The following is a 27,332-nucleotide window of genomic DNA, read 5'->3' on the forward strand; positions in this document are numbered from 1 at the left end:
CTGGCAGTCCTGCTGCTCTACACAGTTCTGAAATCTCAAAAGCACATAACTTCAGAAGTAATTCATGACGAGAAGCACAAGATCCAGATACAATTCCACTGCAAATGATAGTTGCAATCTTAATAATAACTATGGAGTAGACCCAAGTAATCCAGTTACCTCCAAACCAGAATTTTTTAATAATGCGAGGAGAAGGTGGCATTTCAGTGATAGTCATAGGTATGCCAGCCAGCGTGGTATGCAAAACTTTGCTGAAGGTGGTACTAACCAAGAAAAAATGTATAGGTCATTTGAAATGTCCTCCTCACAAGCTCTGGGAGGTTGTTGTTGTTATTTGGTTTTTAGGAGCATTAGCAACTAAGGCTATATTGCTCCGGTGCGGTGGTCATTCCCTGACCTTTCCGATGCTCCGTATTTGGTGGTGACGGGCTCGAACCCTGGTCTAATCAAGAAGCGTGTGCTACGCACTGCTGCTCCTTCCCACCTGGCTATGGAGGCGCCTGCTCTGGGAGGATGCTGAAGATGACAAGGAACATCCCACTTTTCTGAGCAATAACATACCCAGTGTCAAGATAATCCCTCTATTGAGACGTAAAGTGGAGTGTTGCTTAAACAGTGACAACAATATGATCCTTAAAACTACCTCGCTCTCTTAAACATTGATAATAGAAAATCAACAACTTAAAGTCGCAAACAAACAACTTCAGTTGACAAACTCTACACTAACTGCGGCTGTCAACAGTCCTGCTCTCATACCTTCGGATGTTCAGACTTCCACAGCCATATCTGTGGACCCACCTGTAAGGACCCGACAATTATCATATGCAGCTGTGGCAAAAATGCCCAAAATCATTATCCCTGAACATAAACACATGCTCATCATTAAATCTGGAGAGGGCTGTGACATTGCTGACAGTGATGGAGTGAAACACAAAATTCTTCAGATTATCAAACCAAAGCTAGGTAATGTCAAGATCAAAAGTATCTGCAAGATCGGGGACAAAGGAATCATTCTTGAAACAGCCACAAAATCTGACTTAGAAAATATAAAATCCTGCGGGACCGAAGTGGATACTGGTCTTGGCTTCGAGACCCTCAAGCTTCATGGGCCCACCTTGATAGTATTTGATGTAGAAAACTCCATTCAGAAAGATGACTAATTAATGAAATCTACAACATGAATCTTTATGAGATCATGGAGAAGGAGGATGCTTACAGTAAAATTAAGATCAAATACTCCACTAAAACCAGGGCACGTGATTGCTGAAATTGGATCATTATCTCCCAGAATCGGAAAACAATTAATTATTCAAGAAAGAGTCTTTCTAGGGTAGTCCTCACATAGGACAAAAGATTTTGTACCAGTCCTGAAATGTTATAACTGTTTACGATACGGACACACATCAGTCAAATATCTAAGGCAAAAACTGGTATGTAGCCACTGTGCAGAAGCCGGCCACCTCTACAAAGAATGTCCCAATAAAACTTCGCCACTGAAATGCACCAATTGTAAAGCCATCAACAAACCTAGTGACCACTCTGTGAAAGATGGACCATGCTTTGTTTACAAGAGAGCAGCTGAAATAATAGGCAATAACACCAATTATGAAAAGCAGGACAGCATACTTACCATCATCCAGACTTCGCATAGGCCAAATAAATGCACAAAAAATCAACTTCAGTGGCATCTCAGCTCCATCTCCTCATGGAGGAATTAAATCTTGATCTTCTCCTTCTCCAAGAGTCCTACTGCATACGTGACAGGGTCTCTGGTTATCATCTAATGTACAGAAAAATTCAAACTACACAACAGCACTGTCTCACAGCCATCATTGTCTGCAATCCGGATCTAGTCGTCACTAGAATTGATTCCCTATGCTGCTGACATCTGGCTGGGACAACTGTTGAGGGCAACTTTGGCCGCATCACATTTCTCACGGCGTATTTCCAATTTGGCACTGATATACAGTGCCACACACTGCTCGTCTTAAGCAAGCCCTTGATCTCCTTGGAAATGCAGATGTTATCATAGCTGCTGACTCAAATGCTCGATCAACCTAATGGCAGAGGAGACTTACTAGTGGAATTCATCACCTTTCGTGGATTTGTAATAGCCAACTTACCAGTACAGCCAACTATGTACAGTTCGGGAAATGGGGAGTCTAATCTGGACATCACGCTATTAACCCCCTCTCTTGTCAACAGACTAAGGTACTGGCAAGTACACGACACTGCCACTACCAGTGATTATCGACTAATAAGATACAGCATTGAAAACAGTACCTCTACTCATTTGATGTATGTTCACAATACCATCAGATTCTCCACTAGAACTGCCAAATGGGATATCATTGAGAATATTATCCGAGAATATTATTCAGCTAAGCGCTTTCGAACCACGAATAGCCACCAGAAAACTGATTTCCTGCAAGACTTACTCCATAAAGTGGAGTAATTTTTTCATCACGTGCCTTGATAAAAAAATGTACTTGGTGGTTAGAAAAATTAACAGTTCTATGATCCTCTTTCCAGCATGCAAGGAAAGAGTTACAAAGAAAACGAAGAACACACCCACCTCAAACAGTAGCACAATACAAGGAAAGATATAATGCAATCCAGAGAGAATACACAAACAAAATTTATCATGCCAAACAAAGTCTGTGGCATGCCCTGGGAGATGGAATGCAATAAAAACCCTTGGGGTTTACAAGCTCATAAGGAACAAAGTGGGGTCCATGGATATCATTAATTCTATCTGTTCTGAGGGCTCCTTGGAGACACTTTCCTGGGAAGAGACAATGAAAATGATTCTAGATGGATTCTTTCCTGATTGTGACACCGAGGTACACAGAAACGTCATCACTGAGAATCAGGGCTATTTCCTCTCCACCACAGAACAGGAGGTAGCATTAGCCATAAATAAAATCAAAAATGGAAAAGCTCCCAGATGGGACCACATCGAGGGGAGTCCATCATAACACCTTTGGTCTGTTGCACCCAATGTTCTAATACAGCTATTCAACACGCGTCTTAATGAAAGCACAAGTTGAATAGTTGTACACGCGTCTTTTCCTACACGTTGGAAACACACCAACCTCAGACTTTTACCCACAGATCCAAATCGTCCCACTGGTACAGCCAAAGCATACCATCCAATTGCTCTATTACTAATTTTAGGCAAAGTATCTGAGAGGTTATTTCTTACCCGTCTTCAGTCTGTTTATGAAACCAAAGGACTCGTCTCCACATTCCAGTTTGGCTTCAAGCAGGGGGTGCTCAACTATTGATGCACTACTGAAAATCACTCAGCTAGCAGATAATTCTGATGCCCGTTATGTACTGGCGCTTTTTATAGATTTTAAGGGAGTTTTTGACACCATCTGGTGGACAGGGATCCTGCTGTGTGCCAGAATATCTGGCTGTTCCTTCAACATCTTCAAATGTCTTACAGATTACTTCTCTAACAGAAAAGATACCACGAAAACAAAATTTCATAGTATCACCCTCCAATTCACTAGAGGCTGTCTGCAGGGCTATGTTCTGGGGCTAGCTGTTTGGAATATGATTCTGGATGAATGGCTCCTGCAGGACTTCCCCCATACCACACAGCTCTCATATGCAGATGATCTGGTTATCGTTGCTGAGGGGCCCTACTTGTGCAGCTATTGAGACCAGAGCCAACAGTCAGTTTGGGCTGAAGAGAATAAGCTGGAAATCTCTATAGATAAAAGTAGAACTCTACTTCTCAAAGGAAGTCTTGACATCAATAGACCACCAACCATTCATTATATGGACATGCACTCAAGAATCAACGTTCATTCAAATATTTAGGTGTTACCCTAGATGATTGCAGAACTTTCATGCCACATCTAAAGTTCATGAAAGAGAAGGCCAAAAATTATATCAGTATGCTAGCTCGCTTCACCCGAAAACACTGGGGTCTTAAGGGACCTGCATTTCAGCTGTTTTTGTCATACGCTGCTGCCATATGGTTCCATCATTTGTCCATCATCAGCACTACGAATATTATCCTGCAGATACAATGGTTGATGTTATTAAAAATGACTGCTGCTTGTAGAATGACATCAACAGCAGCACTACAAGTATTAAAAACAGGTTGTATCCCCCCTTGACCTTCAACGGCCTTCACAGGGCTTTCCTGTGATATCAGAAAGAACAAAAAAATTGAATTCCTGGGGATAAAAACTATTGTCGATGCAGATCCGAAACAAGAACTCCAGCGTACTTGGCAAGAACTTGTTTCCCTCTGGCAAATCCGTTGGGATGATTCCACCAAAGGCAGTACGACCAAGCTATTCCTACTTAATCTCTCTTACCTTAACAAACAAAGACTTCGCTGGTTCTTCCCTAATTTACATACTACCTTTCTTCTGACAGGACATGGGTCATTCAAAAAGCGACTTCAGGACTTTAGGCTTGTAAACAATGCCCATTGTATATGTGGAGAACTGGCACCACGTAATGCATTTTGTAACATCTACCTGGACCTACGTAATCAACTGTTACTGGATCTAAAATTAACCACACTTAGTCAGGAGAGCACCCTGTTAAAATCAAAAGAACCGTTTTTAGCTTTTAGCAGGTATGCCTCAGCAGTCTTCAAAAGGTGTTGGTATCATCTTTCCACATCTGATCTCACAACATAGACATACAGATCAGACATTCCTGAAACCGCTATGATCTCTCCTCATACCTGCTGCACTTCTCTCATCACCGGCCAAAATCAGAACTGAATGAACACCCAACTGGACATCTTCCTCGTAGGAATGATGGCACTGAACTGATAGGAATCAAACTCACACACTTCCCATTGCAATACCCAACTTTGCAGACCTCCCTAGTTCTGCAAGCTGTCTTCCTTTCCTGGCCTTCGGTGAGCTCCCAGACCCGGGGTGATTTGTACTTCTCCCTTCCCACCTTACTATCTTCCCTTTTTTTATTTGGTCTCCATCCAGAAAGCTCAGGTGACCCTGGCGGAGATCCGCCAGAGTATGAGGGCTGTCTGGCTCACCTTCCAGTGGTGGTGGTGGGCAACGTAGGGTCCCACTAGGAAGCCCTGCAGCCAAGTAGCCAGAGACACAACAACAGAACATAACACAATACTGTATAAACCAGACACTACACTTTTTTCTGGCTTATGCTGTAGTTCTGCATTCCATCACAGAGTACATATGGTGCAGATGTGGGAAACCACAGGTGGCACCTGACCCTAAATACTATGACACTTACCTTGGACAAGTCATTAACTGGAAATCAAGAGAAGAATAAATCTCGAATGGATAGCATTCAAGAATATAGTCACATACTGAGGAGCAAAATCCCAATTTGTCTGAAACGTAAAATAATGAACCCATGTATACTTCTCACCACGGCTTATAGAAGTGAAACTTGGGCACTCTCCAAAAGAATGGAAGAGAAGCTGAAAACTAAACAGCAAAGAATGTAACGCATTATATTAGGAATCAGACTGTTGGATAAGAAGAGAAACACATGGATTAGGCAGCAAACACAAGTAAAGGAGATTCTTATCAAAACTAAAGACCTGAAATGGACTTGAGCAAGACACAGCTTGAAGCCATGACGACAGATGGACTAAGAAAATAACAGAATGACACCCAAGAAGAGATAAAAGAAAACCTGGAAGACATCAATGTAGATGGACAGATGAAATTCAAGAGTTTGTGGGTAGTAAATGGAGGGAAATTGCACAAAACAGAAGGAACTGGAAAGTTGCTGGAGAGGCCTTCATCCTGCAGTGGATTGGAAATGGCTGATGATGATGATCACTCTCACTGATGGAATTCAAAAACAGACTTTTCAAATCAGCAGCAATCAATAAATCCAATTAGCAATGGATCCCAATTCTTGGGAAATTGCATCGAAACCGTGAATACAGAATTTGGCAATTGATTACAGCATTTTTATATAATATTTCACATGTATAAGGACAATGAAGGACAGAAGATATACAGAAAATTCACAATCTATATGCACAGCTTTGTAGCTTTCATTTTGAGAAGACTTCCCCCCTCCTTCCCATTTCTTCTCTTAATGTTTTTGAGTTGATGAACATCACTTGAAAGATTAGCAAACCCAAATTCTTCATATTTGCAAATATGCTTATTCAACTTTCATTATTATTTTTATTTATTTATTCATTCATTCATTCATTTTTAAACAAAACAATAAGTACTTACACCTGCAGTATTCTGGGTCTCAAATTTAACACCTTTCAAAGCTTCAGTAGACAAGTTCCTTTTCAATAGCTTTGATTTCATGTAGCTGTCAAACAAGACAAAGATAACATCTCTGTTGTTTTTCGTCCATGCACCCTTCAATCCATCAACAACCAGTCGATGAGTTGGTGTATCTTCTTTATCCTTTGTAAAAAAAAAAAAAACAAAAGCACTTAAAACAACTAAAGAATGAAGTCAATACAGATAAGAAAACGTGATATTTTAAGGAGTCCTTATGTGCTGTGATGTAATTCGAAAGTCGCTCGTGCATGGCTATTAGCTTTTATCTCACTTAATTTAATTTAATTTAATTAGACAACCATACAGTGGAAGGTGTACTTTCCTTTCTTAGAAAAATTTTTAAAGCCCATAACTTAGTTTTTAAATTTATAATCCCCGTAAGTTATTAGAATCTCTTAACCACTATGCACGTGGCAAAACTTTCAACCAACTAAGCGGATTACTATGAGGTGAGTGCTGAAAAATTAAGCTAAGCTATATCTATGATCTAGATAAAAAAACACAAATTATTTTTCAAGTACTAGAAGTAAATTTTGAGAAAAACTTTCAGGCATACAGGATTTATAAAATATAACAGTACATGAGTGGAAAACAGTCTCAAAGTGTGGCAAGCCACTATGACTTGTCCTGGTCTTGCACTTCAAAGAAAGTTTTCATTAAGGAGAAGTATATTGCTATTTTAATGTATTCCATTACCTACATAGCTGTATCTGAGCTTACTATCTCTAATGGGTAGTGGAGAATGAAAAGGACTTGGGGTAATTGTGTAGTCAGATATGAAGTTTTCTGAGCAGTGTAGATAGTGCAAGAGTAGCTTATGGTGTCTTGTCAATTATGCTGTCCTGTCCAAGTTATATATACATCTTTCATATTGTGGAATACTTCATTACCGGCCTGTCAGATTTTAGAGCAAAATTTACTAGTTATCTACCAATGAGGAAACAATCTCTAAAATGGCCATCTGGAAAATGGTATGCAGTTCATATTAACAGCAATGTAATTCTCCTTAAGGAGCAGTGCTATTTTTTTGAATTTTAATGATTGAGGCAAATCAGGGTGATTTTCAAAATATGAAATGGATGTATTTTGTAGCAAATTTTTTTATACTTAGTTGTACATATAACAGGCTTTTGCCAACTCATGTATAATAATGTTAAAACATCACTCATTTTTACTAGACTCAAATTTTACTATTCTTTTAAGTGATTTTTATAAGTTGCAATAACTACATACTCTGACTACATTATGGTAAACAATTTCAGCACTAGCTGGTTAAAAAAAATTTTAACTTCATCTTAAACTTAAGGTAAACAAAAATTTATAAAAGAAATACAATACAAATCCATTTAGTCTACTTTAATGAGCATATTAAGAGGAATAATAGACTCTATCCTAATAAAATTAACTGAATATTGCTAAGAAAGCAAGTTTTACAGTCAAAATGGCAGAACAATGCAAGGAAGCAAAACTCATGTAGCATTAACTGTCAAACACACGAAACAAAGACACAGTAGTTGAACTTGAATCTTTCTCTAGTTGTCTGCCAAGTCATTCCATCATGCTCATTCGCCTTGCAGTGAGACAGGTTTTCATTACCTTGTTTTCACAGTTTGCTGGAAAAATGATAGAGAAAATAATCGAACAAGAAATCAACCTTAAATTTTTAACAAAACTAAAGAAGTAGTAGTATAAATACTGCATTCAAATGGGAGTAGCTTAGTGATAACAGAATTTGGGAACTTTGCTGCTATTCCAACTTCTTTGGTTTCCATTTTGAAATCATCTGTACATATTAGTGTGATATTGGGCTTTGTAGGTTGCATGTAACTGTTGGAAATTTTGTCTTGGTAAGGAATTTTTGTTCCATTTATATAGGTAGAGATCGCAAATTGTCTGATAGAAATTCCAAGAAGGGTGGGGAACTTTGGGTGAAGTTGCTATCTAACTGAATTTTACATCATGTTGTAGGGATGGTTCTTTTAAGTGCATCTCTACTGTGTGTTGATATTTGGGTGATTCTATATGTTTTCTAATTTTAGTTCACATAAGTTACCCATATTAGTTGGTCTGGTATTGATCTCACTTTCACAGCATAGTACAGTAGCAAGTTCAGTCTTCAAAGTTGCAATGGTGGTATGTGGGCTTCTATATATAAGCTTCGGACCTAGAAGTGCAATATGCTCCTAAAGATATCTGAAATGCACAAGGATGCACAGGATTAAGTCATTGAAGGACATTTGGTCTGGTGGAGTTATACACAGGCTTCTATAGTCTAGCCAAGATCTTATATGAGCTCTGTACAATCATAGTAAGGCATCTCGGTCTGCACCCCATGTTGCTGCTGATAAAATTCTTAAAAAAAATTTTTTTTTTTTTTTTTTTTAAGGCAGTTTGTTCTTAGTTGCTTTAAATATTCTAAGAATATTAGATGTTATTAAGAATGAGTTCAAGAAATCTCACGCTGAGTTTAATCAGGATAATCCATTAATCAAGCTTAAATTCCGAATCTGAGACTGCTGGGTGAACAGAGACAAAAGCTTTGGCAATAAAGTTTTGGGAACGAGAGTAGCCTTGTTCAGGCGAAGTTTTTACAGCTCTGGAAAATAGAGATGTTTCTTCTGTATTATGAACTTAAATTGGCATATTAACTTATTTTATAGAGTAGCTTTATATTCCTAGTTACGATACTTAGTTTAAATTTTAACTTAGATAGAGATTTTGTAGGTTATTACTTAGTATCAGTAAGGGTATCCAATCCATGTGTTTTAAAATTTTGCATAGCCGGTGAATGGGAAGTTTTTCAGCTATATTTAGCCGCTTTATTGACTAATTGTTATATTAAATTATTTTCTATAAGTAGTTTATAGACCTAGTCAAGATCCTTGGTTTATTCTGAATTGAGACAGCGAGATTTTGGAAGTTAATTAATACTTAAGTGTCTGTAGATTTACCATTGTTATATGATACGTTTAATACTGAACTAGATAGCGTTAGCTTAGTATAGTATTATAACATTAATAATTATAGTATTATAATATTAACAATTAATCAGTAAAATCTATTAATCTTGTTAAATTTCACTATCAATTAAATTGTACTTTTTAACTAAATACATATGACTTAGATTTTACAAACATAACATAATTAATTAATACATAACTTGATACGGAAGTTATATAACGAAACTCGAAGATAATACTCGATACAGTAAAAATATATATAGTGTGACAACTGCATTGGGATACAAGTTTTTGTACTGAAATTGAAATTGAATCGAAATCATGACTCAATAAGAGCAGCAAAGCAAAAGGTTCAAGGTAAATGGAGGCTGTAGCTCAGGGGAGAACTGAGGGGGGCAGTTGCCCTTTGAATAACAGCATTTTAAAATGCACTGCTTGTTTGATGTTTGTGGAGCAATCAGGTACAGGACATGATATTGCCAAGAGGGGATGTCTTTGTGTGTGCGCAATGTAAGGAGATCAGGTGACAACTCAGTGTTGTTATGGGCCTATATGAGAGCTGAAGGACAGGTTGGATGACCTCGAAGGATCTAAATATAGAGCGGATATCATCTTTTAAGGGCACAAAAGGTGATATTGTTGTAGACGTTGGCACTAATGATATTAAGAGTGGGAGACTGGCAGAATTACTTAACAAGTACAGGTCACTGTTGAAAAAAGGCTGTGAATTAGGGTTGAATTTGAAAGTGTCTGCAATTCTGCCCAGACACGATAGGAGGGAGTATATGATGAGAGCCTTATCAATCAGTTCGGCCCTGGAAAGATTGTGCAAGGCTCAAGGTCTGTACTTGTTAACAGGAGACACTACTTGTACAGGGATAGGAGACACTTAAATAGAAAGGGTGCAAGAATATTTGCTGATGCTATTGAGGCAGTGTTATGTGGGTCGGAAAGCTGCTAGCTTGGAGGGGAATACAAGGACTAATAGATTGACAGTAGCCACTGGCAGAAATAAAAGCGATTCTTGCACTGCTTCTTTTGGAATGAGCATCAGCCTGGAAAACAAGATGCAGGGTATTTCCGAGACTGATGGGAGTCATTGCGGTTGTTGTTGTTTTGTTGTTTTTGGTTTTTTGGAGCATTAGCAACTAAGGCCATATTGCTCCGGGATATGCGGTGGTCATTCCCTGACCTTTCCGCATCCTCCGTATTTGGTGGTGACGGGCTTGAACCCCGGTCTAATCAAGAAGCGTGTGCAACGCACTGCTGCTCCTTCCCACCTGGCTACGGAGGCGCCAGTCATTGCGGTACAAGTAAACACATGGGTTGTGTTAGGGTAGCTAAGAATAGGAACCATGTGCATGTACACCAATGCTAGGAGTTTGGTAAATAAATTTGATGAATTTGAGGTATTGCTCAAAAAATCAAAGGCAGATATTGTTGGGATTTCAGAGACGTGGTGTCACCCAGATATAAGGAATGCAGAACTGGAATTTGAGGAGTACAATGTGTACAGAAAGGATAGGAAGGGATTATGCTATTAGTTAAGAAACACAAAATCCCAAGGAAGTGAAGCCAATCGACATTGCTGGACAGTGCAGTGTCGAGTCAGTTTGGTGTGACATACGCATTGGGAGATCAAAATTATGAGTAGGAGTGTGCTATAGGCCTAATGACTCTGATGAGTATAATAAGAAACTGTACAGGGAAATAGAGTGGGCCAGTAAATCAGACAGTCTTATAATAGGGGATTTTAATTTCCCAGATATTGACTGGAATTTGTGGGTTGGTCACTCACACACTAGCAAGGCTTTTGTGGATTTATTGGATGATTGTTTTCTACATCAGCATGTTCGGGAGGCAACTAGAGGGAGTAATACTCTTGATCTGATTATCAGTAGTGATTCTTCATGCATTAAGAATCTGCAGATAAAGGAACCACTAGGTGGCAGTGATCACAGTGCGCTGAAGTGGGATTTACTCAAAGAGGTAACTACCATCAGGGGTAAAGGGAAGGGTTTTTGCTTTCGTAAAGGCGAATACGATGGTCTGAGATAGTATTTAAATTCTATACAGTGGGACCAACTGATGATGTTACCAACAGCAAATTCAAAATGGGAAGTATTCAAAGAACTTATCTTGGAAGCTACTAGGCTTTACATACCAACTAAGAAATATTGTTCAAGGTTTAGGCCTAAATGGATGTCAGATGAACTAATGAGACATATGGCAGAGAAGAAAAATGCATGGTATACATATAAATTAATGGGTAACATGGAAGCCTATGATAGATATAAGCTGGTCTGTAACCAAGTCACAAAGGAGATTAGGCAGGCAAAGGCAGATTATGAAAAATCTTTGTAAAAGGATGAAAAGAAAAACAACAAAGAGTTCCTTACCTATGTAAACTCTAGAAGGAAAGGGATGAATCAGATTGGACCACTGGATATTGATGGTTCAACTATGATGATCCTGCTCAGGTGGCTAAGAAACTAAATAAGTATTTTGCATCTACTTTCACCCACGAAGAGTAACTCTGGGAAGCAGTAACCCCAGAGTGACGTATCAACTCTGTGGTACTAGATTGACAGTGGTAGAGAACGAAAAGGACCTGGGGGTAATTGTGCAGGCAGATATGAAGTTTTCTGAGCAGTGCATATGGTCTGCAAGAGTAGCTCATAGTGTCTTGTCAATGATATACAGGAATCTTTCTTGTAGGGATGAGCAGGTGATTATCCCCTTGTATAAGGCAATGGTCAGGCCACACCTTGAGTAATGTATACAGGTCTGGAGGCCTCATTTTAAGAAAGATGTAGAGCTGTTGGAACGAGTACATAGAAGGGCAACAAGATTAGTGAATGGAACAAAGGGTTGCTCTTTCGAAGAAAAGCTTAAGTTTTGCAAATTACAGTGTCTGGAGACTAGGCACCTTCGAGGTGATCTGATTGAGGTGTACGATTTGATGGGATTCTTCCTCTTGCTCAGAATAATCACCTCAGAGGGCATAAATTCAAATTGAGGAAAGACAGATGTATGATAGATGTACGGAAGTTTGCCTTTAGTGAGCGGTTAGTTGCTTGGTGGAACAGATTTCCATCCTTTGTTGTGGAAGTTGATAGCCTAAATAGATTTAAGGCTGAGCTGGACCAGGTATTTTGAACGAACAGAGGGGTGAAGTGGGAGCAGTTTTTTTTTTTTTTTTTTTTTGGCTGATGCTGCATAAGCTTGCTTTCTTGCATCAATATGTCTCTACTAATGCTAAGTGAGGGTTACATTTCTTACAGAAGTGCATACCCGCTGTCTTAGTGTAGAGATTCTGAACCCATTTCTCTGGGCTAATTTTGTTTATTGCATCTTTAATTGGCATTCTATTTCTTTTCACATTTTGGGATTGAAAAAAGATATTGAAATCATCAATGGAGAGAGCCATATTTATGTTGGATGGTATCTGTTGGGTTTTTAAATTTAGTTTTATAGCAACCAGGATGGTGCTGAGGACTGAACTTTATGGTACTCCTTTTTCCTGCAGAGAAGGTCAAAGAGTGTACTCTGTATTCCTATTTAAAAGATTCACTGTTCTAGAACAGTGAACAGAACAAACATAGGTAAGTGCCCTCTTAATCCTATATCATATATACAGGGTGTTCAGAAAAAATGTATACACACTTTGATTGTTAATAACGTTTATGTTTAGTTTCATAAATTCAATTTTATAATTTTATAATGACGAAAAAATATGAGGAAAAAATATGCATTAACGGAAGTGTTCAAATTGTCCTCCATTCTCATCCAGGCATTGCTGTCATCGTCAAGAAACTGAAGTGTACATTACCTAAGATATATCTTGATATTGCTGCACATTCTGCTTCAATAGCTTGCTGTAATTCGGCATTTGTTGCTGGTTTTGTGGGTAAACTTTATCTTTGAGGTAACCCCATAAATAAAAATCTACTGGCATTAGATCTGGAGAACTCGTAGGGAACTCAACACTGCATCTTTGTCCAATCCATCTGTTTGGGAAATTTTTATCTAGATAAGCCCTAACATCGCGATGAAAATGGGGAGGTGCCCCAACGTATTGAAAATAAAAGTCGTCATCATCCTCAAATAGCTCACGAATGCAGCTTTTCCATTTTGAATGCTTTAAAATGTTATGCACACTGGATTTGGTGATTGCCATTTCACGAGCAGCTTGTAGTAGTAGTAGTAGTGGCATGTGATGCAAGAAAGCAAGTGTATGAGCTTATGCAGCATCAGCCAAAAAAAAATCACACCATTCCCTCCAAATGCCTGTCCAGTTCCTCCTTAAATTTATTCAACCTATCAACTTCCACAACGACAGATGGAAGTTTGTTCCAGCAATTAACCACCCGCTGGCTAAAGGCAAATTTCCGCACATCTATTCTACATCTGTCTTTTCTTAATTTGAATTTATGCCCCCTTAGGTTTATAATCTGAACAAGTGGAAGGATCCCATCAGAATTCAGTGTGCTCAACCCATTCAAGGCCTTATAGACCTCAATCAGATCACCACGCAGGTGCCTAGTCTCCAGCCACTGCAATTTGCAGAACTTAAGCCTCTCTTGGTAAGAGGATCCCTTCATTCCCCTCACCAATCTTGTTGCCCTTCTATGTACACGCCCAAGCAAATCAACATCCTTCCTAAAATGAGGCCTCCAGACCTGTACGCAGTACTTAAGGCATGGCCTGACCATTGCTTTATACAGAGGGACAATCACCTCCTTTTCCCTGCTAGCAAAATTCCTATATATCATTGACAAAACCCCATTGTCAGACAGATTTCCTTGGTGTTTGTCAGAAAAGTTCCAGCACCTCTTTTGCTCTTGTGGGGCTCGTGGATGTGCATGGCTTCCTGATCGTTGCGCGTGTACATTTTGTAGAGTGCCATCGGCTTCAAACGTATCACGAATAAGGGAAATTGTGAGAAGCGTTGGTGGTTCAGTTTGGTATTCACTCCTAAACTGTCTCTGGACTTTGTTAATATTTTTGGACTTCCAATACCACTTCAACACAAACTTCCACTGTAAGTTTTACCACCAACTTGCAACTGAAAAAGAAAAGTTACTGAGTTAAGGGCTGATAAAGTATGTATACATTTTTTCTGGCCACCCTGTATATCTCTGAGTGTACCACAATTCCAAACAGCATCATGTGCTTTCTTGATATCAAAACAAATCATAACTAAGTGTTCTATTCTGATAAAAGCATTCTGTATTTTGCCTTCCACATTCATTAAAAGGTCCAATGTTTCCTATGGTTGACCTGTTTCCAGAATCTGCATTGTGCTGGGAAGAGATTATGGTTTTCTAGATACCACATTGGTTTGGGGAAAGCAAGAACTGTTGCCTAATGGAAGCTTCTGCTCCATATAGATTCTATCTAACAAAAAAAGAGTAGAGATTGTAATCATGGGTGCCGGGAGCATGGTGCAAGGTAGTGCACTTTGGATGTCGAAGTAATAAACAATTTTTAATATTCTCATTAATTTATTGAAACATTCAAACAATACAAATCCTAAAAAAAAAACAAATATTAATTCAAATAATTTATTAAACCAAGAACAAAATTAAAATAACCCTTGCAGAACAGACTTAGACCCCGTTAATTTTTGTCATTATCTTTAAATAAAAATTGCAATCTTCTCGGCTTCTCTGCGAATATAGTTTAATATAGTCACGTTCGTAAAATTTTCATTGCCAATGACAAAATTTTGCACTTTTTTTTTTATTTTTCACTCTGCAAGAATGCACTCATTGTCTGCGTAGTACTTTCTTCCACTGATCACGAAAGGTTGGCTCAGCTGTAAACATAAATCAGTCAAACTTGACTTAATTAAGGTATTGCCTGTATTTGAAATTTGTTGAATAAACCATTTATTCTCACATGCACCACCTTCGGACTGTGTGGGTAGACCAGTCGTATTGTTACTGTCCTTCCCACACCAAGTGGAAAAGGCCTGGGTTCGAATCCCGTTGATGATACGAGGAACTTTTATGTGCGTTTTTTTTCACTCCGTGGCTGAATTAGTTGGTCTCAGGCGTAGATAGCAAGATTTTTCCCCAGAAACAGATTTTTTGTTCAGCAAAACAGGCAAATCGACTAGAGAACACACACACAATTTACAGACACAATACACATGGGTATATGTAATAACTTACTGGGTGACCCTAATGTAATATAGTAGAACATTGATGTACTACAGTAGAACTAACTGGAACAAGGTTGGTTCGGATAATCAATTAGTTCAGATAATCAAACATACACGAGAATATCCAGTTTATATAAAACAAAGTGTAATTAGGCCTACAATTAAATTATTGTACGCAAGGTTATTGCTACTGTATTTTGAAATATTATAAAAAATAATTGATTTAGGAAACGGTTTGTAAATGATAAACAAAACATTTTGAAGATTTTTTTTTTTTTTTCCTTGTTAGTTGTTGGCGCATCAGCTTCTATGGCTATAATGCACCTCCCAAAGTTTTTGCATTTTACTGTGATCCAAGTCCGAGGCGGGAATCGAACTCGCGACCTTTGGGTTGCAATATGGAAGGTCAAAGCAAGAACTGCAGTAAATAAAAGAATCCTCGATACAATACAGCAAAAAATACTCCTCACCATCACCAAAATACAGCTGTGAGTTACAGGCTCCGAAAAAAACGATAAGTTTTTGCTTATTATTTACATAATTGTTTTTTATATTGTACTTAATACGTTGTCTTATAGTTCTAATTACGCCGGTTATTTTTATTTTTATTTGTATAAACAGTTTTTGTAGATATACGTAATACTTTATAAAACAGTAATTTCATTCGAATATTGCAGGCATTGTTTTGTATATAGTGATCGGGAATTCAAATTTTTAATTGAGTAGTTAGGTAGCTCTAACGTATAATTATAGAAACAGTAATACGCTTCACTGTTTCTATTAGATAGCGTAGTATTGACATTTAATTTAATTTAATTTATTGATCTTATTAATTTAAAATATCATACCCCAAACTAGAGCAGCAAAGCAACGGGCACAAAGTGGCAGGAGTGCTGTGACTCGGGGGAGAACTGAGGGGGGGCAATTCTCCAACGCATCACAGCCTTAAAAAAATGTGCAACTTGTGAAATGTTTGCCGAACTATCTGGAACGGAACATGATATTGCCATGGGGGATGTCTTTGTGTGTGCGCGATGTAAGGAGTGTAAGGAAATCAGGCGACAACTCCGCGTTGTTATGGGCCTATATGAGAGTTTGAAGGACAGGGTGGATGCCCTCAAAAGATCTAAATTGAGGGGCCCATCAGGCTCTCAGCTGCCCACATCAACGCCAGAGCTTGCACTTGGTCATCACGCAACACAGCGGCAACCCCCAAGGCAGATTGCGCTGGTCGCAAAGGAACTAGTAGTTGTTGGTGACTCTATTGTCAGGGAAACGGGAAACATCCTTTGTAGAAAGGATAGATGGAACAGGACCAGGGTATGTCTGCCAGGGGCAAAGGTTGATGACGTTGTATGCCATGGGGGATGTCTTTGAGCAGATATCATCTTTTAAGGGCACAAAAGGTGATATAGTTGTACACGTTGGCACTAATGATATTAAGAGTAGGAGACCGGCAGAATTACTTAACAAGTACAGGTCACTGATGAAAAAAAGCCGTGAATTACGGTTGAATTTGAAAGTGTCTGCAATTCTGCCCAGACACGATAGGAGGGAGTATATGATGAGAGCCTTGTCGATCAATTCAGCCCTGGAAAGATTGTGCAAGGCTCAAGGGGTAGAATTTTTTTCAGCCTTGACTGTACTTGTTAACAGGAGAGATTGCTTATACAGGGATGGGATACACTTAAATAGAAAGGGTGCAAGAATATTTGCTGATGCTATCGAGGCAGTGTTAGGTGGGTCGGAAAACTGATAGCTTGGGGGAATACAAGGATTAATAGTTTAACAGTAGCCGTAGGCAGAGGTGAAGTTGATTCTTGCACAACTTCTATTAGAATAAGTAGCGACCTGGAGTGAGGGGGGTTGGGGGTTTCAGGGACGGATGTCAGTCATCGTGAAACAGGTGGGTATATGGGATGTGTTAGAGTGGCTGGGAATAGGAATAGGTGCATGTATACTTGCATGTATACCAATGCTAGAAGTACAGTAAATAAATTTGATGAATTTGAAGTGTTGGTCAAGACATCAAAGGCGGATATTGTTGGGATATCAGAGACGTGGTGTCACACAGATATAAGGAATGCCGAACTGGCATTTGGGGAGTACAATGTGTACAGAAAGGATAGACAGGATAGGAACGGAGGAGGTGTTATGCTGTTAATAAAGAAAAACATAAAATCAAAAGAAGTGTATCCAGTTGATATAGATGAACAGTGCACTGTTGAGTCAGTTTGGTGTAACATAAGCACTGCGAAAGCAAAAATTAGAGTAGGAGTGTCTTATAGGCCTAATGACTCGAATGAGTACAATGAACAATTGTACAGAGAAATAGAGTGGGCTAGTAAATCGGATGTCTTATAATGGGGGATTTTAACTTCCAAGATATTGACTGGAACTTGTGGGTTGGGCACTCACACACTAGTCAGACTTTTGTGGATTTATTGGATGATTGTTTTCTGCAGCAGCATGTTCGAGAGGCAACCAGAGAAAGTAATACTCTTGATCTGGTTATCAGCAGTGATCATTCATGTATTAGGAATTTGCAGATAAAAGAACCACTAGGTGGCAGTGATCACAGTGTACTGACGTGGGATTTACTTAAAGATTTAATTACCATCAGGGGTAAAGGAAAGGGTCTTTGCTTCCGTAAAGGCGAGTACAGTGGTCTCAACTGACGATGTTACCAACAGTAAATTCTCAGTGGGAAGCAGTCAAGGAATTAATCGTGGAAGCTACTAAAAGTTTCATACCTATTAAGAAATATTGTTCAAGGTTTAGGCCTAAATGGTTGTCAAATGAACTAATGAGACTCGTAACACAGAAGAAAAATGCATGGGATGCATATAAATTATCAAGCGACACAGAAGCCTATGGCAGATATAAGTTAATCTGTAATCAGGTCACAAAGGAGGTTCGGCAGGCGATGGCAGATTACGAGAAATCCTTGGCAAAAGATGCTAAGAAAAACAGCAAGGATTTCTTTACTTATATAAACTCTAAAAGGAAGGGGATGAATCTGATTGGTCCACTTGACATCGATGGTTCGACTGTTGATGATCCTGCTCAGATAGCAAACAAACTGAATGAGTATTTTGCATCTACATTCACACATGAGGAGTTATTAAGGTTTGAAAATGGCAGAAGGTTATCAAATTGTAGCAGGGTGCTTAATGATCTTGTAATAACTGAGAGCAAAGTGGAAGAGAAACTGTTGAAGTAAAACGTAAGAAAGGCACCTGGGGTGGATGGGATCTATCCAGTTATATTAAAGGAGGCGGCAAAGCAACTAAGCAAACCCTTAGCCATAATTATGAGAGCATCCTTGGACTCAGGGGAGGTTCCCACGGACTGGAGATGTGCAAATGTATCCCCAATTCACAAAGGGGGATCGAAGGGTGACACGAGTAATTACAGACCAGTTAGTTTAATTTGTGTTCTGGGTAAAATAATGGAGTCGCTGGTTAAAGATGCATTGCAGGATCATCTAGACAAGACTGCAGCAATAATTCAGACACAGCATGGGTTTGTTAAGGGAAAGTCTTGTCTGACAAATTTGATAGGATATTATGATGTGGTTACAAAGGAACTGGATGCAAAAAATAATTTTGATATCATATATTTGGATTTCAGGAAAGCTTTTGACACTGTTGCGCATGGAAGACTATTGTACAAATTGGAGCACAATGGTATTAAGGGTATTAGCATTAGCATTAGTAGAGGCATTTGATGAAAGAAAGCAAGCTTATGCAGCATCAGCCAAAAAAAAAAAAAAAAACCCACTTCCACTTCACCCCTCTGTTCGTTCAAAATACCTGTCCAGCTGAGCCTTAAACTTATTTAGGCTATCAACCTCCACCACAAGGGATGGAAGTCTGTTCCACCAACCAACCACCCGCTGGCTAAAGGCAAATTTCCGCACGTCTATCCTACATCTGTCTTTCCTCAATTTGAATTTATGCCCTTTCAGGTGATTTTTCTCAGCTAGAGGAAGAATCCCATCAGCATTGAGCATGCTTAAACCATTCAAGGCTTTATACACCTCTATCAGATCACCTCGCTGGTGCCTAGTCTCCAGACACTGTAATTTGCAAAACTTAAGCCTTTCTTCGTAAGAGCACCCCTTTGTTCCATTCACTAATCTTGTTGCCCTTCTCTGTACTCGTTCCAGCAGCTCTACATCCTTCTTGAAATGAGGCCTCCAGACCTGTATACAGTACTCTAGGTGTGGCCTGACCATCGCCTTATACAATGGAATAATCACCTCCTTATCCCTGCTGGAAAAATTCCTGTATATCATTGACAATACTCCATGAGCTACTCTTGCAGCCCGTCTGCACTGCTCAGAGAACTTCATATCTGCCTGCACAACCATCCCCAAGTCCCTTTCATTCTCTACCACTGTCAGTGTAGTACCACAGAGTTGATACGTTGCTCTGGGGTTGCTGTTTCCCATGTGTAGTACTTTACATTTGTCAATGTTAAACTTCATTTGCCACCTCTCAGCCCATCTGCTCAACCTTTCCAGATCCTGTTGCAGCAGCATAGGGTCAGTAGTGTCCTTGACAACCCTGCCAACCTTTGTTTTGTCTGCAAACTTGGACATTAAGCCCGATATACCATCATCAATATCATTTATAAATACAGAAAACAATAATGGACCCAACACTGAGCCCTGAGGGACTCCACTAATAACATCAGTCCACGATGAGCAGTGTCCATTGATTACCACTCTCTGTCTTCTCCCCCTCAACCACCCCTTTATCCATAGCAGCAATTTGCCTCCAATGTCACACTGCTCCAATTTGTGTAGCAGTCTTCCATGTGCAACAGTATCAAAAGCCTTTCTAAGATCCAAGTATATAATATCAAAGTTATTCCCTGCATCCAGTTCTTTTGTGACTGCATCATAGTATCCAATCAAGTTGGTCAGGCAAGACTTCCCCTTAACAAAACCATGCTGTGTCTGAGCTATAACTGAAGTCTTGTCTAAATGATCCTGCAGTGCTTCTTTAACCAGTGCCTCCATTAATTTTCCTGGAACAGAAGTTAAGCTCACAGGTCTATAATTACTTGTGTCAGCCTTTGATCCTCCTTTGTGAATTGGGGTCACATTTGCACATTTCCAGTCTATGGGTACCTCCCCTGAGTCCAAGGAAGCTCTCATAATTATGGCTAAGGGTTTGCTTACTTCCTTTGCTGCCTCCTTTAATATAACTGGATAGATCCCATCCACCCCGGGTGCCTTTCTTGTGTTTATCTTCAACAGTTTCTCCTCCACTTTACTCCTCCCAGTTATTTCAAGATTCTGTAGCTTACTGCTAGAGTTGAATACACCTCTGGCATTCCACTCGCTGAATAACTCCTCATGTGTGAATGTCGATGCAAAATATTCATTTAGTTTGTTAGCTACCTGAGCAGGATCATCAACACTTGACCCATCAATATCAAGTGGACCAATCTGATTCATCCCCTTCCTTCTAGAGTTTACATAAGTAAAGAACTCTTTGCTGTTTTTCTTTGCATCCCTTGCCAAGGATTTCTCGTAATCTGCCTTTGCCTGCCTAACCTCCTTGGTAACTTGGTTGCATATCAACTTGTATCTATCATAGGCTTCTGTGTCATGTGTTAATTTGTATGTATCCCATGCATTTTTCTTCTCTGCCATATGCCTCATTAGTTCATCTGACATCCATTTTGGCCTAAACCTTGAACAATATTTCTTAGTTGGTATGTAAAGCCTAGTAGCTTCCAAGATAAGTTCTTTGAATGCTTCCCATTTTGAATTTGCTGTTGGTAACATCATCAGTTGGTCCCACTGTATAGAATTTAAATACTGTCTCAGTCCATCGTAGTCGCCTTTACGGAAGCAATAACCCTTCCCTTTACCCCTAATGGTAGTTACCTCTTTGAGTAAATCCCACTTCAGCACACTGTGATCACTGCCACCTAGTGGTTCATTTATCTGCAGATTCTTAATGCATGAAGAATCACTGCTGATAATCAAATCAGTAGTGATTTGATACCTGTGCACTGCAGGTCCTGGCAGGAACTCTCCCTCTGGACCTGGAGGTGGCGAGATGTGGGTTGATGTACTACCTGGCAAAGGGAACACCGACCACGTTTGACACTTTTACACTGGACCCTACAAACAACCACCAAATGGAAAAACAGAAAATCATGGAACACCTGAAAGAAACTTGGCAGAGGAGATGGCAAGAGACGACCAAGGGTGAAGTCACATGGAAATTTATACCCTATGTAGACAAGACCTATCCAAAAGCTCCCAAGTGGTTCTACCCAGGACTGAATACCACCTTCCTCCTGACGGGCCATGGGCCCTTTAACATAAAACTGAATGCATTCGGACTGACCGAGGACCCAACTTGCACCTGTGGCAATATGGAGACGTGGCAACATATCATGCACAAATGTGAATGCTATGAGGAATAAAGATCAGTAATCATCACCAGTATAAAGTTTGTAACAAAAGACAATGAGCATCACCTCCTGGATTCGGAAGACGAGTACACCACGTTCAGCCGCTACGCCCAGGACATCTTAGCATTAGCATTAGTAGAGGCATTTGATGCAAGAAAGCAAGCTTATGCAGCATCAGCCAAAAAAAAAAAAAAAGCCACTTCCACTTCACCCCTCTGTTCGTTCAAATACCTGTCCAGCTGAGCCTTAAACTTATTTAGGCTATCAACTTCCACGACAAGGGATGGAAGTCTGTTCCACCAACCAACCACTCGCTGGCTTAAGGCAAATTTCTGCACGTCTATCCTACATCTGTCTTTCCTCAATTTGAATTTATGCCCTCTCAGGTGAATATTCTGAGCAAGAGGAAGAATCCCATCAGCATTGAGCATGCTCAAACCATTCAATGCTTTATACACCTCTATCAGATCACCTCGCTGGTGCCTAGTCTCCAGACACTGTAATTTGCAAAACTTAAGCCTTTCTTCGTAAGAGCACCCCTTTGTTCCATTCACTAATCTTGTTGCCCTTCTCTGTACTCGTTCCAGCAGCTCTACATCCTTCTTGAAATGAGGCCTCCAGACCTGTATACAGTACTCTAGGTGTGGCCTGACCATTGCCTTATACAAGGGAATAATCACCTCCTTATCCCTGCTAGAAAAATTCCTATATATCATTGACAATACACCATGAGCTACTCTTGCAGCCCATCTGCACTGCTCAGAGAACTTCATATATGATTGCACAACCACCCCCAGGTCCCTTTCATTCTCTACCACTGTCAGTGTAGTACCACAGAGTTGATACGTTGCTCTGGGGTTGCTGTTTCCCATGTGTAGTACTTTACATTTGTCAATGTTAAACTTCATTTGCCACCTCTCAGCCCATCTGCTCAACCTTTCCAGATCCTGTTGCAGCAGCATAGTGTCAGTAGTGTCCTTGACAACCCTGCCTACCTTTGTATCGTCTGCAAACTTCGACATTAAGCTTGATATACCATCATCAATATCATTTATGAATACAGAAAACAATAATGGACCCAACACTGAGCCCTGAGGGACTCCACTAATAACATTAGTGGAATAGATGTAGAATAGATGTGCGGAAATTTGCCTTTAGCCAGCGGGTGGTTAATTGCTGGAACAAACTTCCATCTGTCGTTGTAGAAGTTGATAGGTTAAATAAATTTAAGGAGGAACTGGACAGGCATTTGGAGGGAATGGTGTGATTTTTTTTTTTTTTTTTGGCTGATGTTGCATAAGCTCCTACACTTGCTTTCTTGCATCATGTGCCACTACTACTACTACTACTACTAGTCCACTACGAGCAGTGTCCACTGATTACCACTCACTGCCTTCTCCCCCTGAGCCACCCCTTTATCCACAGCAGCAATTTGCCTCCAATGTCACACTGCTCCAATTTGTGCAGCAGTCTTCCATGTGCAACAGTATCAAAAGCCTTTCTAAGATCCAAGTATATCCAAGTATCTTTAACAGAAGGAGAACAGAAATCGCTATCTGCAACAATATGGAAACATCTGAATAGAAGAACTCCATTGAAACTAATCAAGGAGAAGACATTCAAGACTACAGCATGAACATACCGCATGACTACAACCGATCAGAAGAAATTACGAACAAAGATAACTCTCCATTCAATACCTGGTGCAAATGGGCCATGACTGATGCTCTCAACGAATATGACTACCTGAATTGACATCAAAGTAGTACTACAAACTGACCAGAGTCATCACTCCTCTTCCTGATCCCATAAGATGAACACGAGACAAGTGAGACTGAACCAAGACTGTGACCTACCTGAAGTGACACTGAACTGAACATCCAAAAACCATGACTGTGACCGCAGCTACGCTGTTGCCTCGCCTTTTGGCGATCTGGGTTGGACATTTAGTCTGGCCCACTTTCTCTCCATATCCTGGCAGTGGGAGGGGCCGGGACCGTCCCCTCCCCCGTCTCCCCTGTTTACTTCTCCTGGTGCGGCATGGGCATGCCACACTGATATCTGGGGTCGTCTACCCTATTGGCCTCATACTTCTGTCTTTCCCCTCCAGTCTTCAGTCTTTCCCCCCACTCTCTCTCTCTATACATTACGCCCCACACGACAAAAACTTAAACTTCCAAATTATAACAGCCAAATTGTGCATCAATTCCGAAACTTAACCTCATTAGCGAACCACCCTTTAAAATTGCGTTATTATTATTATTTTTATTTATTTTATTTTATTTATTATTACTATTTTTTTTTTTTATATTATATATATATATATATATATATATATATATATATTTTTTTTTTTAAGGCCCTAGCCACTGAAATCTCAGGAAATTAGGTGGCAGGGCCCTGCCAGAGTAAATAATTATGCTGGGTGTACCTGGTCTGCCTCCACGGGGCTGAGTGTGGGCAATGTTGGGCCCCAGCAGGGATCTAGCAGTTAAATGGCCAGAGGAACAACGATACACAACACAATACTTCCAAATCCCATACACTTTTAAATCTCTGGCCTTAACAGTGATCTGTTACACCCACAAAGAAAACCACGCGGAGATGGGGGAAACCCCTGGTGCCGTTTGACATGAACACACTTTACACTTTACCTTTGGGTTGTCAGGCATGCACTTTACCTACCTGGCTAGCCCGGTCGGCACATTTTGAAGAAACAATATATATTATATATTACATTTATTTTGAACTTATCTAATTGTTTTACATGGTTTCAACTATAAATCACACTTTTTTTTTTTTTTTACATAAACAGAAATAAACACAAGTAATTGCACACAAATAAGAGTATAATGAATCTTGGGAAGGTTTATTTTTTAAAATATGTAATCTTGAATTTTTCTTTGAACCATGCAAGATTTGTCTTTCTTTTCACGGCCAGGTCTCTCATCCTCTTAACAGAAGTATCTCCGTAGAACTGCATTCAGACTGTTGCTCAAACCATGCCATTGCAGTTTTTAGCCAGTGAAGGCCACCAAATGGGCAGGCCCACTCCCTCTTCATCATCAGAATCACCTTGGTTAAAAAAAAGTCAGCACCTTCTTCATCCTTGACTAATGCAACAATTTCTTTTTGGGTTAAAATATGGATAACCAGGATCTTTGGCACTGTTGTTTAACCATGCCTCTGCATCATCTTGCCCACACTTGGAAAACCTGGGAATCCTTTGAAATAAAGTTACAATCTCACCTATGTCTTCATTCAAATCTTGCACGTGTGACTGTCTCTTCCGCAGCACCCCAAAGTTTATGCAGATTTCTCTCCGACAGCATGTTCCAGGCATCTACTAACATGTAGAAACAATCCTTAATGTTGAGATTCTTTGAAAACTCAACCCACTCTCTTCATCTCCCTCGGGTAGCAGTAAGCTACTTGAGACTTGTTTTTTGTACATCTTTTTTAGTTTTTCTATAACATCTTGTTGTAGATATATTTTTATTGTAGAGATATATATATATATATATATATATCTTGTTGTAGATATATATATATATATTTTTCTATAACATCTTCTTGATCCATTGGTTGCAGCGGGGCTGTAACATTTTGCGGTAAAAACCTGACAATGAAGTTCTTGTCAATTGAATTCATTTTTTCAAAAGGAGGTGGGAGGGTGCATTATCAATAATAAACAAAACTTTACCAGCTTTATCCTGATTTTCTTGATGCCTCTTCACACTTGGAATAAAATCTTGGCTAAACCAATCCAAAAAAACATTGGGATTCATCCAAGCATTTTTCTCTCCTTTATATCATACTGGTAGGCACTTGACACATTTAAAGCACCTTGAATTCTTGGATTTCCCAATCACCAACAATGGTAAAACTTGCTGTCCACTTGCATTTTCATATACCATAACTGTAACATGCTGTTTGTTAGCTTTGAAACAAGGAGCAGCCATTTTGTGTCGTGATGCAAGCGATTTACAAGGGAGTGACTTCCAATTAAGACCAGTTTCATCTGCATTGTAAATGCCATCCTTGGAAAACCTCCTTCCTCTGCCATTTTTAGAAAAGACTTTAAAAGCTTCTGCTTCTGGGACATCACCTGATAAAGTTTCTCCTTGAATTTCAAGCTCCCTTATAACGTGGCGAGATTTGAAAATTTTCAGCCATCCTGTACTGGCTTTAAATTCAGATGGGCTTTTAAAATTTTGATTCAATTGTAATGCGTTTTTGCATAACAGAGGTCCAGAAATTGGTTTTCTTTGGCTTCTCTTTTGTAGAAACAATAAATAAACAGCATCTAATTTCTCATCACTAGTTTTTTTCATAGTTTTCCTTTTTTTTTTTTTCAGAGCCATGTTCATTGTCAAACTTTGAAGTAAACTTCAAAATTTCATTTTTTCTGCTGTCAATGTTAAAAATCTTAGCAAGAGATACACTAGTTTCATCCTTTTCCAGTCTATTAATAATTGTTATCCTGTCTTCAACTGACAACACACTGCAGTTCCTTTTTGCCTGCAGATGCCATTATTAACACAAAGCGGTAGCAGTATTAAAATTAAAAAGCAAAATGACACAATATTTCACTTTGAAATAGCCATGAACAAAAACTCCAACATTGAGCAATTAGAAACAAAACGCCAGAAATAACCTCACATTGCTCTCGCAGCAGACTGAGTGAAAGCTAACCTCCCCCCCCCCCACAAACTCCTGCGCTCACAACAATGATGCAACAAGGTCACGGGAGACTATCCTTGGTCTACACAGTAGTTAAGCTAACATTTGATTTTTAACTCCTGTAATGACAAATCAAGACTATTTCTATGCTATTTTACATGTATCTTCAAATAAATAATCAGAAGCGAATGCATCAAGCGGCAAGAGTAACATTTCAGAATAACAATCAGTGCACTAAAAGTAGATACTGTAAGTTTTTCTTCTTTGGGGCGGCGGTGGTTCGGATAATTGACAGTTTGGATAATCGACATTCTACTGCAGTTTTTTTTTTTGCGCCACCTTTCAAAATATCTTGCCAGAGCCCATGATTGTAATGATTCTTTCCCTAATTTTTTTGGCAAAATGTCTTCTACTGACAACACACTGCAGTTCCTTTTTGCCTGCAGATGCCATTATTAACACACAGCGGTAGCAGTACTAAAATTAAAAAGCAAAATGACACAATATTTCACTTTGAAATAGCCACGAACAAAAACTCCAACATTGAGCAATTGGAAACAAAATGCCAGAAATAACCTCACATTGCTCTCGCAGCAGACTGAGTGAAAGCTAACATCCCCCCCCCCCCACAAACTCCTGCGCTCACAACAGTCAATGGTACAACAATGATGCAACAATGTCACGGGAGACTATCCTAGGTCTACACAGTAGTTAAGCTAACATTTGATTTTTAACTCCTGTAATGACAAATCAAGACTATTTCTATGCTATTTTACATGTATCTTCAAATAAATAATCAGA

The 27,332-nt window shown here is 39.4% G+C and overlaps 1 protein-coding gene across 1 annotated transcript in view; it reads right to left on the reverse strand.

Annotated features, from left to right (window-relative positions):
* The window catches only part of hob (bridge-like lipid transfer protein family member hobbit), a 916,854-nt gene that overhangs the window by 212,803 nt on the left and 676,719 nt on the right, over positions 1 to 27,332 (reverse strand). The window contains exon 37 of the mRNA XM_090374277.1: positions 6,219 to 6,401. Coding sequence (XP_090230403.1) covers positions 6,219 to 6,401 — 183 coding nt within the window. The remainder of the gene's footprint in view (positions 1 to 6,218; positions 6,402 to 27,332) is intronic.

Source organism: Mastigoproctus giganteus, chromosome 5 (genome assembly GCF_048544385.1).
Source record: "Mastigoproctus giganteus isolate SK-2022 chromosome 5, ASM4854438v1, whole genome shotgun sequence".
In the NCBI taxonomy this organism is placed as follows: Eukaryota; Metazoa; Arthropoda; class Arachnida; order Uropygi; family Thelyphonidae; genus Mastigoproctus; species Mastigoproctus giganteus.